Here is a 19,411-nt window from a genome sequence, read left to right on the forward strand (position 1 = left end):
AAAATAAAAATCAATCCGTATGTGCTTTGATTTATCATTAATAAGTGGATCGGAGGTAATAAAAGTTGCACGCATATCATCACAAAATAGAAGAAGAGGTTTAGGAATTGGTACATGAAGTTCACGCATAAGTTGTTTTAACCAGTTTAGTTCAACAGTAGCAAGGGCAATGGCTCTGTACTCAGCTTCGGTGCTTGAACGAGCAACCACTTTTTGTTTGCGGGAAGACCAACTAATCAAGTTTCCGCCAAAGAATATAGCAAAGCCATGTTGTGAGTGAAAGTCTGAGATGTTACCAACCCATCCAGCATCAGAAAAAGCAATAAGATGTTGATTTGGAGAGGATTTTAGATGAAGACCCATATGTGGTGTACCGTTAAGATAGCGAAGAATGCACTTCACAGCCTTCCAATGTAAATTTGTTGGTGAATGCATAAATTGACATACCCAATTAACTGCATATGATATTTCTGGTCTAGTAATGGTAGCATATTGCAAAGCACCAACGATACTACGGTATAGTTTAGGATCATCCATAGGATTACCAAGAGGTAGGAGGCGTGAATTAGGTTCATCGGGTGAGGAAATGGGGTTAGCATTAGCCATCTTTGCACGATGAAGAATATCACTAATATATTTTTGCTGAATTAGGTAAAGAGAGTTATGGTGTCGGTGAACTTCACCTCCGAGGAAGAAACGTAAGTCACCGAGATCATTAAGAGAAAAGATTTAATTTAATTTTTGAATAAAGGAGGCTATATAAGCACTTGAATTTCCTGTAACAATTAAATCATCTACATACACTAAAATATAAGCAGTGATTTTGTGGGAATTGTAGACGAAGAGAGAGGAATCTGCATGACAAGATCGAAAACCAAGTTGGAGAAGAAAGAATTTGAGTTTGGTGAACCAAGCATGTGGTGCTTTCTTGAGTCCATATAGAGCTTTATGAAGTTTACAAACATGGTCTGGCCGAGTTGAATCAACAAATCCCTGTAGACAATTTCATTTAGGGTTCCATGAAGAAAAGCATTGTTAATATCAAGCTGTCGTGGAGACCATTTTAGAGGCAAGGCAATATTGAGGACAAGACGAATTGAGGTGGGTTTAACTATAGGGCTAAATGTATCAAAGTAATCAATACCCTCTTCTTGATGGAATCCTTTAGCAATAAGATGTGCTTTGTAACATTCAATGGACCCATTAACTTTAAGTTTGACCCTGTAAACCCACTTACAACCAACAATATTAGTATTTGGGGGAGGGGAAACAAGCGACCATGTCCCATTATTCATTAAAGCTGAGTTTCAACCTATATAGCTTTGTTCAAGTGATCATGTTTAGAGGCATGAGAGAAATGACGAGGTTTATAAAAAGGGGAGTTAGAATTGGGACGAGGTGCTTTGGTGGTAATAAGAGCTTTTGGTTTTAGAGAGTTAACGAGCACGAGTGGTCAAAGAGTGAATAGAAGTGGTTGAGGGTCTGAAATATGATGGTTGAGAAGATGTATTATGTGGTTGTATTGGTGCAGCGAATGGAAAATTACTAGCATCTGGTGGACAATTTGGAGATTGTTGTGAAGAAATGGATGGGGAAGGGGTCTCATTGTTGCTGGTTTCAGATTGAGAATGAGAAAATTGTTGTGAAGATATGGATGGGGAGGGAAAGTCATTAACAGTGGTATGATTTGAGTGAGATGTGTCAGAAAGTGTAATATCACTAAGGGGAGGAAAAGAGATTTTCATAGATTTGGAATTAGAGATAGGAGGTTGTTTTATTTGCAAGAAGTATGGAAATTAAGATTCATCAAAGATGATGTGTCTAGTAATGTACATTCGAAAGGTAGGAATATGATAGCAGCATTACCCTTTGTGTTTGGAACTATACCCAAGAAAAAGACATGGTAGAGATCAAAATTCTAGTTTGTGAGAGTTGTATGGGCGAAGATATGGAAAGCAAAGACAACCAAAAGTTTTTAAGAAGTTGTATTCTGGTACTTTGTTATACAAGGTTTGATAAGGAGATTTGTATGAGAAGATAGAAACATTAGGTTTAATAAGAGGAACTTCTGTTATTGCATTTGTATGAGTACATGATCTACATTATATACATACTAGATAGATTCCCATGTAAAACACGAATATAATAGTATTTTTACTTTTATGAATACATTAATATTAATTTATAACATTAATTGATTTACAACATAAATTTAATCATTAATTCTTTGTATTTGTTATAATAATTGATCATTAATTCTTTGTATTTGTATAATAATATAATTGACAAAGCGAAGAAATAATTTATTATATAATTATATTAGAACATATATGTGAAAAAATAGGCAAAAAATTACCATCAGTTAATAAATTTTTATCAAATTGATTATCATTAAGCTATATTATATTGATGAAATCATCCAAGTAAGTCAAGAAATGTCCTTCAATAGTTTATAATATATAGATTCCCGTGTCAAAACCCGGATGCTATAGATATTTACTTATATGAATAATGATACTCTCTCATATTCATCTTAAGTATCTCATTTACTTTATGCACTTTATCAAATGCACTTATTCAATCCTTAATATATATAATTACGTATAATTGTAAATTATAAAAAGTTGATATTAATAAACTTTACATTAAAAAGAATCAAATAAAATCCCACATGACTGTGTTTTAACTTATAGATTAATAATAAAATACAATTTAAGAGTGATAGATAAATAGCGTCCTAAAAGTAAATGAGACTCCTAAGATGAATAGGAGGGAGTATTATTTTATAAAATCAATTCATTTACAACATAAACCTAATTATTAAATCTTTATATTTGTTATGATATTATAATTATCAAAGTGAATAAATAATTTATAATAATATTAAACATATACTCATAGTAATTATTGATAATTGAAACTAATAAAATTTAAAAAGTCTTCAACTATGATAGATAGGAGGGAGCATTTAATTGAAAAAAAAGCCAAATTAGTTAGCTTATTTATTGTATGATGATGAATTATCATCTAAGTTAAAATATAGATTTACATGTATATTATTTTTTAGTTTATATAAGATAATATAGTATTTCAATAGATCATCACATATAGTTATAGTCAATTAACAAATATTACATATGTTAATGACTTTTAATTGTTTTCCTAAATATCAATTCAAATATCAAAAGTTTCCATGTCAATAAAAGAAAAAAGGCGGAAAGATTTATATTGAAAATGTGACATGTGACTCAAGTCGTTTCTTCATTAGTATATTTTATTGATTATTGATAAGAGAAAGAACTAACTTAGGAAGGAGATAATTACACACAACTAATAATAGCAAGAAGAGTAATTCTATTTAACTGATGGAGATAATTAAGGGGGAGAATAACTATGATTTAGGAAGATATAATCAAGAGATCTCTATCTATATTAGTGCTTTGACTTTGTGTAACTACTGTTTGAGTATAGGAATTACTTGCTGTAGATTGAGAGTCTTCTGCTAATAGTTGAGTAATTTAATTACTCGAAGTGTCTAATTGAATTATCATCCAATTCATAGTGGAGCTTATTGAAATTTATAGTCAGCTGTGATTTTCTCTCTATTGAACCTATATAGTTTCAATGTAAAATCTTGTGTCTTATTTTTTTTTGTTTGCTTTTAATTTCTATATTTGTCCAAAAATGGTTTAAAACTCACATACTATTATTTAGGAATGTGATATGTCCTTTTTCATATCTATACCCACATAAAAATTTTCAATCACTACTAATGCATATAACTAATTACAATAATAAAAGCAATTAAACTTAAATAAACACATAATAATAATAATAATAATAATAATAATAATAATAATAATAATAATAATATTTAAATATGTAAATATAAGTCAAAACATACAAAATGTATGATTGGACTTAAGTACAGTCTCACATTTTGTGTCCTCATCCTATTTTTTTTGTGTGATAGTTTTTCTTTTAGAATACTTCCTCGGTACTGTTCTACCCACTACATAACAATTTTGCACAAGAATTAAGAAATTAATATCATTCAGCTCGTCTTATATGAGGTCGTCTCACCATAAGACGAGCCTATATAATTAACCTATTTCTTTAATTGATTACTTTAAAATCGTAAATGATCGTTTTAAGGTTATAAGTAATCACTCTAAGACTATAAAAAGCGAATATTTTAAAATTGTAAGTAATTATTTTAATGTTATAAGTGATCAGTTTAAGACATATTGGGCCAGCCCAATAGAGATGGTCTCACCATAAGATTTTCTCATTTAAGAATTAGAGAATATCATTGTATTAAACATCTAAGGAGATAGGTGTAAAAGTTAATAAAATATAAACAAAGAAAAAATATGGAAAAATAGACTTTTACATAGATATTTTTTATTGCCAAAAATAGTAATTTAACAAGTAATTTAAAACGGTTAAATATGTAAATTTTTAAATATTGTTTGAATAAGGTGGAAAGTAAAATTAGATAAATTTGTTTCAAATGACTCAAAATAAACTCAATTCATTTATAAATAGTTAGTTTATTATGTTTAAGTAAATTTTAGAACACCAACAAAAATATCTTTCAGGAAAATTTATGAGCTCAATTAGATTAAATATTTTAGTAAGTCATATTGTTATCCAAAGTAATTATTTTATTAAAATATGCAGTATTTACATACTTTTCTTAAACATTAGAGTTTTTTCTTGCACCATACTCTGAAAATTTTATTTTTATGTTTTTATTTTAAACTTCATGCATTGCACTGACTTCTAAACTAGTTACGTATCATGGAATGAAAGAAATACCTTGTAAAAATCAAAGGATAAAACTATAACGGTCTTTTTGGTTAACAGTACTAATCAATGGTAATGGAAATGATTTACATTATAACTAGATAATGCCCGTGCGATGCACGGCTTTTTGAAATTGTTTGACATATTCGTATAAACTAAAAAAATTAAAGTTTAAAGAAATAAATTTTACATTATAATTATATTTCATTTCACTCTGAACAATTGTTTACATTACCTACAATGTATGATATTTTGCATTGTGTGCGCAAGTAATTGTAAAAATTTAGTTAATGACAAATAAATCAGAACAAAAGACAAAAAAATTTATGTTTTAATTATCTCAAAATATCAAATACATTAAATAATACTAATTTCATAAATAAAGTTGAAAAGATGTTATAAACCATTGAAAAAAAATAAAATGAAATATATGATTCTCAAATACATTAAATTAAATAATGTGATGTAGAAAGTGAAAAAATAATAAATAGATTGTAGTAAGTCAAAGATATAAAAATATGTCATAAGTCATAATAACAATGACATCATCATTGAAATTTAGAGAGAAAACTTTTAACGAGGAAGTTACACATAAGTCATCATCATCCTACCCAGTGTATCTCGCTCATAGAAAAACTATGGGCAGGGTCTAGGGAGGAAAGGATGGCGGCAACTCATACCCATAAAGGAAAGCGCGGCCAAAGGAGTCCTCCAACTCGAGAACGATAAAGAGACGTAACTACACGGAAAAGATAAATACAGAGCCTATAAATAAAAAAATAAGTAGAACCAACTACAAAAAAGAAAACAAAAAAAACTAATAATAAAGGAAACGAGAGAAACAAGATGGCAGGAACACCAAAAGGTAATTTAAGAAGACATCAGTAATCTAAAACACGGATATGGCACCTCCAACTACCCCTATCCCTAGTCAGGCCCTCAGAGAGTTTTAACTCATGCAAGTCAACTCTTATTCGCTCGTCCCGAGTTCGCCTGGGTCTTCCTTGACTCCTCTTACCCTCTACTATAATGCTTTCTACCCTCCCGGAGTCGAAATTCTTTTTCTGCACATGTCCAAACTATCTCAATCTATTTTCTCGCATTTTTCCAGAAATAGGGGCTACCCCTAATTTTTCCCTAAACTCTTGATTCCTAATTCGATCCATCAATGTGTGCCCACACATCCACCTCAGCATACGCATTTCTGTAACTTCCATCTTATGTTCAAAAAATCTTCTTTACCGGCCAACATTCGGTCCCATATACCAGAGCAGGTCTGATTGCCGCCCGGTAGAATTTTCCTTTTAACTTGCTTGGGAATTTCCTATTACATAGCACTGCAGTGGCTACTCGCCACTTGAGTCAATCCGCTTGTATATGATGATTTACATCTCCGTCAATCTCCCCATCCCTTTGAATGATCGATCCCAAATATTTGTACTTGATCGCACGTTTAACAACTGCTTCATCAATGGACACCACTGGTTCACCTACTGATGATGTCCCACTAAAGTCACAGCGCAAATACTCGATCTTCATACGACTAATGCGCAACCCTTTGCCTTCTAAAGCTTCCCTCCACTCATCCAATTTATTGCTAACCTCTTTTCTAGTTTCTGCTACCAGCACTATGTCGTCAGCGAATAACATGCACCACGGTACCGTCTCCCAAATAGATTTAGAAATCTCTTCCATAATGACTGTAAAAATGAAAGGGTTGAGAACCGATCCCTGATGTAGTCCAAGTTTAATCGGAAAAGGCTCTATTATCCCCACCGGTGTTTGAATGTTAGTCGAAACTCTGTCATACATATCCCGTATAGCCTCAATGTACACTGAAGAAATACCTCTAGCCTTGAGGCTATCCCAGATGACAAGTCGTGGTATGCTATCATACGCTTTCTCCAAGTCAATGAACACCATATGCAGATCCTTCTTTTGCTCCTTATATTTCTCCATTAGTCTACTCAAGACATGAATTGCCTCAATGGTTGACCTTCCTGGTATAAAACCGAATCGGTTCTCTCTAATCACCGTTTCCTGTCTAATTCTCCTCTCTATCACTCTTCCCACAATTTCATTGTGTGGCATAGAAGTTTGATACCTCTATAGTTGCCGCATACTTGCGCATCGCTTTTGTTTTTAAATAGAGGTATTAGTGTGCTATTCCTCCATTCTTCTGGCATCTTATGTGTCCTCAAAATAATATTAAAGAGATTAGTCAGCCAACGAATGCCCTCTTCTCCTAAACCCTCCCCACCTCAATTGGGATGGTATTGGCCCGACTGCCTTTGTTCTTCTCATCTTTTTGAGAGCTTCTCCTACTTCTTCTGTGGTAATATCACTCGTTGACCCGTATTCAAGAGGTCTTTGGACATCAGAAATTTGATTATCCGCCTCCTTTGGCCCCCTAGACTCATTGAGTAGCTGAGAAAAGTATTGGAGCCATTTGGTTTTGATGTCCTCTTGACCAGTATTCAAGTGGTCTTAGGACGTCAGAAGTTACACATAAGTAATTTCTTAAAATGATGATGTCAGCATTGTTTTGTTTTAGTAATAGTTATAGATATAAATTTTTATGATATGTATCTTTTTCCCTTGGTAATGAAAGTTTGATCATAAAAAAGTTTTTTGTTCACAATTTTTCATTACTACCTATTACCATATGTTCAAATGGTAATACGTTGAAATGAATTTCGTGGAGAAAATGAGGTTGTAGAAGGAGAATAAGCATAACCGTTAAATTTGTCAAAAAATATTTCTATCAAAATTAAATTAACTTTCGACTATCATTCCTACCATCTGGTACTGATAACAAAAACGAGTAGTAAAAAGATTAATGAAAATGATAATCATGACAATAACAATGAAAAAAAAGGGAAATATTGGTTAAATTATTTCTCAAGAAAATATTTCTATTTTCGTTCCTCCATTAAATCGGACTCCTATACCCAGTTCCCACACGTTGTTGCTCTTGAAAACCCCCTTTTCTTCCCAATAAAAAACATAAATCTGTCTGTCCTTCCGTCATCCCTTTTGTTAAGATCAAAAATCAAACAATGACGATTAGATTTGTTTTAATGGTGAACAAACAAGGCCAAACTCGCCTTGCTCAATACTACGAGTACCTCACTATCGAACAGCGCCGTGCTCTTGAGGGTGAAATCGTCCGCAAATGCCTTGCTCGTAATGAGCAACAGGTTTCTTTCTCTTTAATCTCTTTGTACTGCTCTTTTATTCATCATTTATTATAGTGATCACCTTTTATTGAAATTTATGCCTCTTTTTGCATTAAAATTTAGATCAATTGTGGGAGTTATGGTTTGATGGGTATTGGAATGTTTCATTAATTTGAATATCGGAAGTCAAATCTGAATATTTTGTGGAATTTATGACCTTGTTGGGGTTGTACTTTTTGGGGAATCTAGGTTTGTAATGTGATGTTTGAGTGAATTTCAAGTGATATTGCCAATTTGATATGCATCATTTTGCAAATTGAATTTTTTTGATTGATGTTTTAATGTTTTTGATATTGGTATCTGTGTGATCCTTTGGAAAGTTAATAGGTTTATTTAATATTTGGAAACATGATTTGGCTACTCAATGATGAATTTAATTCTAGAACATGAAAGCCTCTATGTTAATTACAAAGAAGGTGTTTAAGAAACTTGAGGGATTCAATTCCAATGTTTTATGCTCCTGCCTATGCTTAGAAGTATACTTTCACCCAACATATTGCTCCAGTATAAGCAAAACTTAAGAGTTTGAAAAGAATGTAAAATATATAAGATTTTATTCATTCTTACGAGGGAAACAGTACCAAATGTGAAATAAAACTTTGAAGCACAAAATTTGATCACCTTCATCTTTAAATTGAGTTTGAATTCGAGATGCTGATGACTCAAGCTTGGAGATACTACTCCTCATATCTGTATTGACCTGAGATTAAGTGGCCACAAATTTTTTCCATTATGAGATCCAAAGATGATTTTTGAGGAGGACCCTTTTGTTGCATTAGGGATCCTGATGGAGGTTGGTTGGCTGTATTTAGGTGGTCGAGGGTAGATACTAGGTGGATTGTATTGTTTTGGAGGAAGTTGTGGATTTAGCACATTTTGGTTCTTGTAAAAGAGGTTTGGATGCTTGTGCCCATGATTATAAGAGTTACCATACAAAGCATTAACCTTTGATGGTTAAGCCACCATAGAACATGTCTCAGATACATGTCCTTTACCTTTATGGATTTCGAAGACTTGCACCATGCAAGAAGGAGGAGTTGCATATAGATGAAGCGTATGGGAGCTTCAAAGTGAGCAAAATTATTTTGTTGTGTGAGAGCACCGATGATTTCATTGTCGGCTCCCCCTCATGATTTAGATGACATTTCTCGGTTATTGCACCATGATGGTACATTTTGCGAGACAGTCTTGAATAGTTCAAGGAGTTGCACATTAGTTTTAGAACTCATATCTCCTCCACAGGTGCATTGATTGAAGATTTAGAAGGATTGTATTAGCAGCCAATCGGGTATTCCTTGATGAGGAAATTGTAGTTAAAGGTCCTTGAACTTTCACACGCTATAGGATTCAAGTGGTTGCTGGCTTGCTGCTTGGAAGTTTGAATTTCTGTTCGAAGATGTGAAGTCTTGGTTGGTTGGAAGAACTTCCTCAAAAAACCGATAGCTAGAGTATCATAGTTGGCATACTTATTCAGTGGTTCTAACTTCAACCAAAGTTTAGCCTTGTCCCTCAAACTAGATGGGGAAAATCTTATCCTGATTGCAACTTTCCGACACGCTACCACTAAAGATGGTATCAAACTTTTCTAGGAAGTGGGATAGATGATCCTGAGAACTTCCAATAGCACGTCCTTCAAATTGATTTCTCTCAATGAGCCGGATCAAGTGTGTATTGAGCTCAAAGTTGTGGTCTGACGATGCATGATGTGGAAGAGTGAGAAGGGGAAGGTCTTTCCATTTCACCAAAGGGTTGAGCCATTGGGGGTGGCTTAAGTTGTTTGCTAGCACACTTTTCATGTGCTTTTTTCCTTCTTTTTGCGTTAAGCTATGCACAACTGCCTCTATCTCAGGATCAAACTAAACAAAGTCAAGAGGCCCTAGTGTAAGAGATCTTTGGTGCATCTGCACCATAGTGTAAAAATGCGGTAACGGTCGCGATCGCGGTAACGGAATGCTGATGCGGTAATGAGAGTGATGCGGTTATTATATCTCCTAAATATTGGTTAAAGCCATAAAATATCCCTTGATGCGGCCCAAAACGCGGTTTTTTACACCTTTACTATGTGGGAAAATTCGGTTCGTTTATTTTGAAAACCTTTACAATGCGGCTGATGCGATGTGATGCGACCTTGTTTTTATTCTATGATCTGCACCAAGAACAACCCAAGCGTAAAGCACAAAAAGGGAGGGATAACTACGAAAAACAAAAACATAATAGGATGCAATCAATTGAATTAAACTAAATCAACACAAAAGCTTCATTGACAATGACACCAAAACTTGATGGTTGATTTTTGACCACGAAATAATCCGCAAGTGCATGATTGGTGCATCATAAACACGAGTCTTACTCAAAGAAGCTAATATTGAGTCAATTTAATTTTATTCAAATCAATTACGTTAAGAAAGAGCTATTTAATTGTTTACTAACTACTATTGCATAATTAACCAGGTTTAAATAAAAAATAAAAAGGTCCATGACATCAATATATCACCACTAACATGCATTAATATCATCAATTGCATCATTACCAAAATCAAATTAAATAAACCTTTTAATTATCCTTATCTCAACATTCGCTTCTTGATTAATCTAATTGTATTAAACGTAGTTCTCTTAATCTCAACTTTCGTCATTTGATTAATCAACAAATTATTATTAAGGCAAAGGAATTAATTAATCTCAAAGTGTTGTTTCTTGATTAATAAAATCAATGAATTTAAGTTAACCTAATAAACCACCCTTAGTTTGACATTGAATGGTGATAGAATCTGATTGATTACGTATTAGGGTTCATATATTAACACTTCAGAAAATATACTGCTCACTACATAGAATTAAAGTCATAAAAACAAATAAAAATAATAAACATGAACTTGAGGATCATAAATTAGAAAGAAACTTAGACTAAATAACAAATAAACATGAACAAGTAAACAAAGAGATACTCAAATAAAATTATTTTGAGAAAACTTGCTTGTTGTTGGAATTGATGATCAAACTACAATAAAAATGGAGTTCTAAAAAGTGATAATCTTGAAGAACAAAGTAGTACTTAGGAGAGAAAACTAAAACTTAAGCTCAAACTCAAATTGAAAAAAAGAACTAAAATCAAAACTAACACTGTCGAAAAAAAAAACCTATGTCATAATAAAACTAACTCAAATAGTAATGAAAAAAATTGCTCTTTAAGTGCTAAATTAGGAAACCTAATTCTATTACCACTACCTAAGAGAAAAATTAGAAAACATAAAAATAACTAATGATCTCAATTTTTTTCTATCCTTTTTGCCGTGTGATGTTATTTCTTTCTTCTACTTTAATTTATCTTTCTTTTTTTATTTTCTTTTCTTGATTTTCCCTTTTCTTTTATTTGATACACTTATGGGCTAACTTCCTTCTCCTAGTCCTTAGCTCGTTATTCCATCAACCTATGAATTCAATTATAACAAGAATCATGTTATAGTGAATTCAACCATTGCAGATGAATGAATAGAAGAAAATCATAGTCTTGTGATTTGTGGGGTTGAAGTTCTATTTATCAAGTTGTAGCCTCTAGGATTTTAGTTCAAATTCTTAAGATTGGCCTTTTTTTTTGGGAAAAGGATTTAAGAGAATTTTAAATCAAAACTATTTTTATTTTTCAAACCCTAGAATTAAATGAATTTCGATATTGAAATCCATAACTTAGTTCTCAAACAACATAATGTTATTTAGAGTTTCTTTCATGTCTTTTGTTTCTTATCCAAACATTTCAGGTTGTTTGGAAAATAGTATGCGTTGTTTGGTTAAAATTACATCTCATGATGTAATTTGTGTTTATGCAACATACTTATTCTAAGTGTTACTATGCTAATGTGTTTTTATTGTATCAAGTTGTAGCCTCTAGGATTTTAGTTCAAATTCTTAAGATTGGCCTTTTTTTTTTGGGAAAAGGATTTAAGAGAATTTCAAATCAAAACTATTTTTATTTTTCAAACCCTAGAATTAAATGAATTTCGATATTGAAATCCATAACTTAGTTCTCAAACAACATAATGTTATTTAGAGTTTCTTTCATGTCTTTTGTTTCTTATCCAAACTTTTCAGGTTGTTTGGAAAATAGTATGCGTTGTTTGGTTAAAATTACATCTCATGATGTAATTTGTGTTTATGCAACATACTTATTCTAAGTGTTACTATGCTAATGTGTTTTTATTGTATCAAGTTGTAGCCTCTAGGATTTTAGTTCAAATTCTTAAGATTGGCCTTTTTTTTTGGGAAAAGGATTTAAGAGAATTTCAAATCAAAACTATTTTTATTTTTCAAACCCTAGAATTAAATGAATTTCGATATTGAAATCCGTAACTTAGTTCTCAAACAACATAATGTTATTTAGAGTTTCTTTCATGTCTTTTGTTTCTTATCCAAACTTTTCAGGTTGTTTGGAAAATAGTATGCGTTGCTTGGTTAAAATTACATCTCATGATGTAATTTGTGTTTATGCAACATACTTATTCTAAGTGTTACTATGCTAATGTGTTTTTATTGTTTGATGCTTTTGGCTTGATGAATGACTAATGAAAATCTTTCTGTGACACGACAGTGTTCGTTTGTGGAGCATCGCAACTACAAGATTGTTTATCGGCGCTATGCATCTCTATTTTTCTTAGTTGGAGTTGACAACGACGAGGTAAGTACCAAACCCTTATTGAAGTGTAAGAGTGTCCAATGTTGATAAGGTGTAGTTAAAAATTGTTTTGTGTTTGTGGTTGTTTTGAAGTGGTTAATCTTTAAAGCAAAGTTCTTTGTAATTGTACAATAAATGAATGCATGCGTTTTCCTTATGTTTATTTTTTATGTTTGTTGGACTGCTTCTTAGTTTAATATTTGTGATGAATGTTGTTTTTTCATTGGGTCAGGTTGGACAATCATCTCTAGCTACATCTCACCCATCGCCTCCACATCATTCACTACTCCACCCTCATCTTATTATATGAATCATGTGACTTTTCACCTACTTTGCGTCATGTGTAGCACAAAAGAAAAAATGAGGGCAGTTTAGTAATTTTTAGTCGGGGATATTATATTTCTTATTCTTTTTTTATCTCTTTAGTCAAGGGTTTGTTTTTGTATGTATAAGCTGTGTAGTGGATTATTGTTGGGTGTCGAGTATTTTTAGAATAAATAAGTATTGTTTATGGAGTATAGAATCACTTAAAGACTTCTGTATTTTCATCGATAAATCCCACAATCTTTCTCTCTCTTTTCTTTAGGATGTTCTTGTACTTCACTTGATTTATAGGGTACAATAAGAGCTTCTTTTATTCTTCATCAGATCCTAGATAAACTAATTGACGGGTCATATCAATTGGTATCAGAGCACTACGTTTCGACGACCTATTAACGCTCATGATGGATCTTGTAGATGATTTTCTTGAAAAACTAGGTAGTAGTTACTCACCACTAAAGAAACTTGAAGTAGAAAATACAATATCATTCATTCATTTAAGTCAATTTTAGTACAAGAAATGTATAAAAAGTGGAGGAAAGGCTTATGTGAATAGTGTGACAAAAAGTAGAGGTGTTCAAGGAACGAATGTATGAAAATAGGGTAGGGGTATTTTCTTCTAATCTTTAATGAAAGAAGAGAAGATGAAATGTTAGCCATGGTGAAATCCATATTTACCCACCTCAACAATCCTTGTCTTACCATCCCATCACCCATGACACTAGCCCCTCTCTAAAAGTTTGTCAATGATGGACAAACACCATTTTTACCTTAAATATCCTTATCCAACCAAACACTAATAAAATCCAGTAGCCAAAACTCGAACAAACCTTACCACCACCTCTTACAACCCAAGAAATTGACATTTCAAATTCCATGCTAGACCCAATCTCATACACAAAATTATCTTCACCCATCCTCAACGATATTCACCTTACCCAACAACTCACATTGAAACATCCTGCATCATGTGAACAACTGTAAAAATTCACTGAGCCAATATAATATAATCTTTAGATTCCCAAAACAATTCGATTCCAAGACCACCTAAAGAACCAATTTTGAATGCACCCAAATTTTTCAGAGTCACAAAATGCAAACCCTCATAAATTCGAGCAAAATCTCTTTGCTTGAATAACAAAGAAATCATACTAGCCATTTAACCCAAAACCCACCCGAAAACACATAAGAGAAACCGTCAGAAGAAAAAAGAAACAAAAGAAAAGAAGAAAGTTACCAAACCCAGTGATGAAAGATGGGGAAGAAAAGGGAGATTAAAAGGGAAAAAAAATCAGAAGGAGAATACAAAATGTTCATGTGAAAACGAGGATGACCACCATGGTAAGCTGTGGGTTCGGTGATGGCTTGGAAAACTTGTTGGAGAAAATGAAAAAGATAGGTGGCAACTGTTTTGGAATGGGTATGAATGTCGAGGAAGACCACCAAAGGAAAGTGAGAGAAAAATAGGAGAAGGCTTGGACTTGGAGAGTAACGTTTTCGATGTCTTGGTTAGCATTGCCAAGGGAAAGTTGAAATTTGCAATTGCAAGTATGGATAATTGAAGAAAGTGTAAATAAGGAAAGTTGTAAGCATGCTAGGGGTTTTAAGAATGATAGCCCATGTGGCCACCAGGTTTGGGCTTTTAATGGGGCACCATCATATGCAAATAGGCTTAGTAATACTCTAGGAAATAGAGATGGTGGTAAGGTGGCAATTGGTTTGATGTCACTAATATCATAAACCACTTGTTGAGATTTCTGGTTTTTTTCCCTAGCTTAATATATGAACATAGCCAATCCACTTATTTTTGCTTCAATGGAAAATTGGGCCTTACCATGGCTTCCAACTCTTTAACTTTTTGTTGGCCCTTAATTTTTCAAGAATCTTCATCTGCTCTGAATTACAATGTTGTATTTCGAATTTCAGTTCTATTAGAAAGTTTTTCATTACAAGTAGTTTCATGGAGTTGGGTGATATTTTGAGCAAGAAGATAGCGCACCTAAACGACATTCGCCCAATTTGAGTAACTTTTACTTCCATTCATTTTCGAAGCACGCGCTACGTATAACCCACCTTGAGGACAAGGTGGTTGTTTGGGCGGCGGGTAATAAATGAATCACATGAATTCACCTCCTTTGCGTAATGTGTACCACAAAAGAAAAAAGGGCAATTTGATACTTTTTAGTAGGGGATATTATATTTCTTGTTTTATCAGTTTAGTTGAGGGTTTGTTTTTGTATATAGGCTGGGTAGTTGGTTGTTGTTGGGTGTTGAATTTTAACTGTTCTCCATGTTACTTTCGCTTTTCAATTTTATTTTTTTTCTTTTTAAAACCTAAAAAAAGAAACCACAATGATACCGAACGACGTCTAAACAATACGAAGTTTTGTTTTCAGCATGTACCTTTTGATGATTCTTCCTTTAGAGAGTTTAATGACAGCAGGGTTAGTGTATATCACTATTTAGCTATGATTGATGCTTTTTGTTGAAAGTTCCCAGCAACATTAATTGGGGAAGATCGACAGTTGAGTTTGTTCATATCTATTGATACATCAACAATCATCTCCTTTTACATTCTTTTTGGTTCTGAAGTCCTCTTCTTTATCTCCCTTTTTTTTCTTCTCCTCAAATTAACGAGCCTTTTAGTTTTCTTTTTCTATATGTTAAATTTTCTTTTATATTTCTTGGCCTTGATGAGTATTTTGGGAAAGAAGTTGATACTTACATTATCATGCGGTTGCGAGGTGATAGTATTTGAGTATCATTGAAGGCTAGGACTATGATTATGTGGGGTTAGGCTCAATAAAGTAAAAAAATGTGGGCTCCTAAGTTAATTAGATACATCCGTACTATTAATTTAGTTCTCTTTTAGTTCCTTATTGACTAAGGAAGTGTTTAAAGCCATGTAATAGCCATATGATGTAAATTTTTTTTAGTTGTTTAACCCAATGTTACTTAGAATAAAATTCGCTTCGATATGAGAAACGAAAATGTAAACAAAACATAATTTAGAGAGTTTCAAAAGCGTAGGTATACTTTTATGCTAGAACAAAAGAAAATGAGTGAAAAAGGTAAGAAAAGAAAATGACTAAAATTTGAAAAGAAAAAAAAAAAAAGAAAAGAAAAGGACTTTAGTATTAATAATTATTATATGTTTTTGGGCTTGAAAAGTTCATTGGGAATACAGATTCGGAAACCTTAAACTAGAGTTTTAGAAATGAAGGTTTTGAATGGAGATTCAGTGAAAAGTTTTCTGGTTTCCAGTAACGACACTTTAACATAAATACATGATTTTTTAAGAGTTGTGTTCATATTGTGTCTTCTGATTTTGAAAGATCCTGTAACTTGAGAGTATGAATATTGTTCGTATTTTTATTTTTGCCCTTTTGATTCATGTAAGATGACTATCAAGAATTTATTATAATATTTTGCTCTCTTGTAAGGCCATCTTTAGTTTACGTACATACCTTGCATTATAGGTGTGCATAATCGAGCTAGTCGGACTTTGTAGTTTGGCTTCTCAGTGATGTAATTGTCTTTGTGAACACAAGGTCCCACATTGACCACATCCGACTGAATCTGAAAATATTCCAATTGCACGCATCTGCCCTGTGGATACATCAAATTCATGTGCCAGCCATATAACAGGATGATGCCTTTCTCGTGTAATTTAAAATCCTGGTTTAACCAAAACAATATTGTTGTTACATGTCTAGTTTGCCCTATAACAGGATATCCTGGCATATGTTGTTGTGGAGGACTTAATTTGTCTCCGGAAAATATGAACATGTGATGTATGATTGTCATATAGGGAATTGATAGGACGCAATGGAATTTATCATGTGTCATATAGAAAATTTTACTATCTGTTCTTTAAAAAAAACAGTTAAAGGTGTATGACTGCAAACCATATCACTGCTAATTTGATGAACCTGTCATAATATTTAGATCTTTCTTGTGATGTATGAATATGTGATGTATTATTATATATAGCATGTTGTACTTGGTTTCTCAGCATTTTCCAGTAAAAAGGCTTTGTACTTTTGACTTAGATCTTTCTTGTGTTTTACAGAATGAGCTTGCAATTCTGGAGTTCATACATTTATTGGTAGAAACCATGGATCGACATTTTGGAAATGTGGTGAGTATCAACTCATAAAACATTCAATTTAATGATTGGTCTAAACTCTAAACTAGTTAATCACATCATCTATGAAAATATCGACGCAGTGTGAGCTGGATATCATGTTCCATCTAGAGAAAGCTCATTTTATGTTGGAGGAGATGGTGATGAATGGCTGTATTGTTGAAACCAACAAGGCCAACATTTTGGCCCCCATACAGTTGATGGATAAAGCTTCTTAATTGTTCTTGGACGAGGTACCTTCTTAGGCACACTGTATATGTTGATACATTATCGTTTTAGTTTAAATTGCCATACTGTAAACTCAAACAAGGACTCAACTGTCTATTTGTGTTTTTACCAAGCCTATTGAATGTACGACCAGTGTTCCTATTGAAATAGCTTTCATTGTAATTTGTCATAAAATGCGATCTGATGTGATGCTTGCAGTTCTTTTCTTATCGAACTTTGATGCATAGTTTATAGCTTATTTTTGCTCTATGATAAGTAAATAGTAAACTCATCTGAACTGAAACATTTTGGTTTGCCTGGCCTCTGGCTTAGTTTTTAAACCACGCCTTGAGAGTAGGCTTTTAAAAATTCACTTTTTAGGCTCATTTAGAAACAAAATGCTTGTGCTCTTGTGTTCTTTTTTTTTTTTTTTAATTTTTTTTCTTTTTTTTTCTTCGTGTTTTTCGCCTTGGGCTTTTTATATTTATGTGCTTTTGATTTTTTATTGGAAGAAAACATTTTTGAACATTTCATGGAACAATTAGACTGAAAAAAGTTAAGAGACAGAAAGTTAAAATAGAATTTGTTTCTGGGGAAAATAAGGATTTGCTTATAATTCAGGAACTTAGCGAGCTTGTCTCTGAGTGCCTTCACAAGGTACCTTCTTTTTCTCTCTTATTCGTTTTTGTGACTTCTCGTCTTTTTTTACCTGGATTTTTCATCTCTTTTCTTCTCTTGTGGCTTCTTTAATCTTCAATCTTCTAGTTTGATCTTTCAATTTTTCGTTTCGTAAATTCTGTCTAATTCTTCTTATATTGTTCTTTTGATTTTCCTTCTCTTGTTTCTTCTATATTCTTCATTTTTCATCCTCTTGGTTTGAATTCTTTCTTTAACTAGGTTTGTTATTATTGACTTATTACTAATTAAATTAGATTTATTTTTACCAATTTTTATGACCATTCGGAGTACTAAAAGTTAGCTTTTTAACCTCAATTCTTGAAATAAAAGACAGCCACTAATAGTAAGGATTTTATTTGAATTAAATCATTATTCGGAATACGAGATGGAATTTGAAAATAATTAAACTAGGAGTATTTGGGTTTTGATTGGGTTTTTCTATTAGGATTACAATCACCTTATATACAAGAATTAGTAAACTAATTAAGGAAATACAATCACTACTAATATAACTAAAATAAAGGTGAATAAAAAAATGATAACATTATCTTAGCCTAAATTTGCTACTCTTTTCTATAAGCCCCTCAAATTGGGTTGCAGGATCTCGAACACTCAACTTGCACAATGTTTCTTCAAACGCTTTAGCTTCGATATCCTTTGTGAGGATATCAACAAGTTGATCCTTTGACCTTATAAAAGGAAGACTAATGATCTTGCTTTCAAGATTCTTTTTTATGAAATGTTTATCAATTTTTACATGTTTTGCTTGATCATGTTGAATAAAATTCTTTTAGATGCTAATGGATGCTTTGTTAACAAGATATAGTTCCCACATCACTCTTGTGGAAAATGAAGTTCTCCCATTAACTTTCTGAGCTACAAAATATTTGTTATTTCTTAAACAATTCTTTTTGAACTCTGCTTCTACACTTAATAGATCAAATATCCCCTGCTTCTTACTCTTATATAACAAGATTTCCACTTACTAAGGGTAGAATTTCTAGTGTCTTAATCCCCTTCCCATTTGCATCTGTGTAGGCAAAGAAAATACCTCTACTACTAGTTCCTTTCATATACCTTAGACTTTTTATTGCTACCTCCATATGTTGAACTTGTGGAAGGTGCATAAATCTGCTAAATACTGCAATTGCATATGCAATGTCAGGTGTAATGTGAGAAAGGTAGAAAATTTTCTTACTATTCTCTAGTTAAAACCTTTGTTAGTTAATTTTGTATTTTTAAGGATCTGGAGTCCATAGTTGGCTACTATAGGCGTCTCAGTAGGCTTACAATCAAGCATGCATGGATCTACCAAAAGATCAAGAATAAATTTTCTCTGAC

General features: G+C 32.6%; 2 protein-coding genes and 1 non-coding gene across 4 annotated transcripts in view; 2 read left to right on the plus strand and 1 right to left on the minus strand.

The window, feature by feature from the left end:
- LOC130814806 (oxysterol-binding protein-related protein 4B-like) overlaps positions 1-19,411 on the minus strand; it is a 988,965-nt gene that overhangs the window by 432,886 nt on the left and 536,668 nt on the right. The gene's annotated exons all lie outside the window — the stretch shown is intronic.
- Positions 7,693-17,560, plus strand: LOC130814825 (AP-4 complex subunit sigma). Its single transcript, XM_057681050.1, has 4 exons — positions 7,693-8,009; positions 12,634-12,720; positions 17,111-17,179; positions 17,269-17,560. The coding sequence occupies exons 1-4, from the start codon at positions 7,869-7,871 to the stop codon at positions 17,401-17,403; spliced, it is 432 nt and encodes a 143-aa protein (XP_057537033.1). The 5' UTR covers positions 7,693-7,868; the 3' UTR covers positions 17,404-17,560.
- LOC130816775 (small nucleolar RNA snoR135) lies at positions 15,475-15,613 on the plus strand. Its single transcript, XR_009043314.1, has one exon. It is a non-coding gene; the product is annotated as a small nucleolar RNA snoR135 (small nucleolar RNA).

This window comes from Amaranthus tricolor, chromosome 6, assembly GCF_026212465.1.
Source record: "Amaranthus tricolor cultivar Red isolate AtriRed21 chromosome 6, ASM2621246v1, whole genome shotgun sequence".
Lineage (NCBI taxonomy): Eukaryota > Viridiplantae > Streptophyta > Magnoliopsida > Caryophyllales > Amaranthaceae > Amaranthus > Amaranthus tricolor.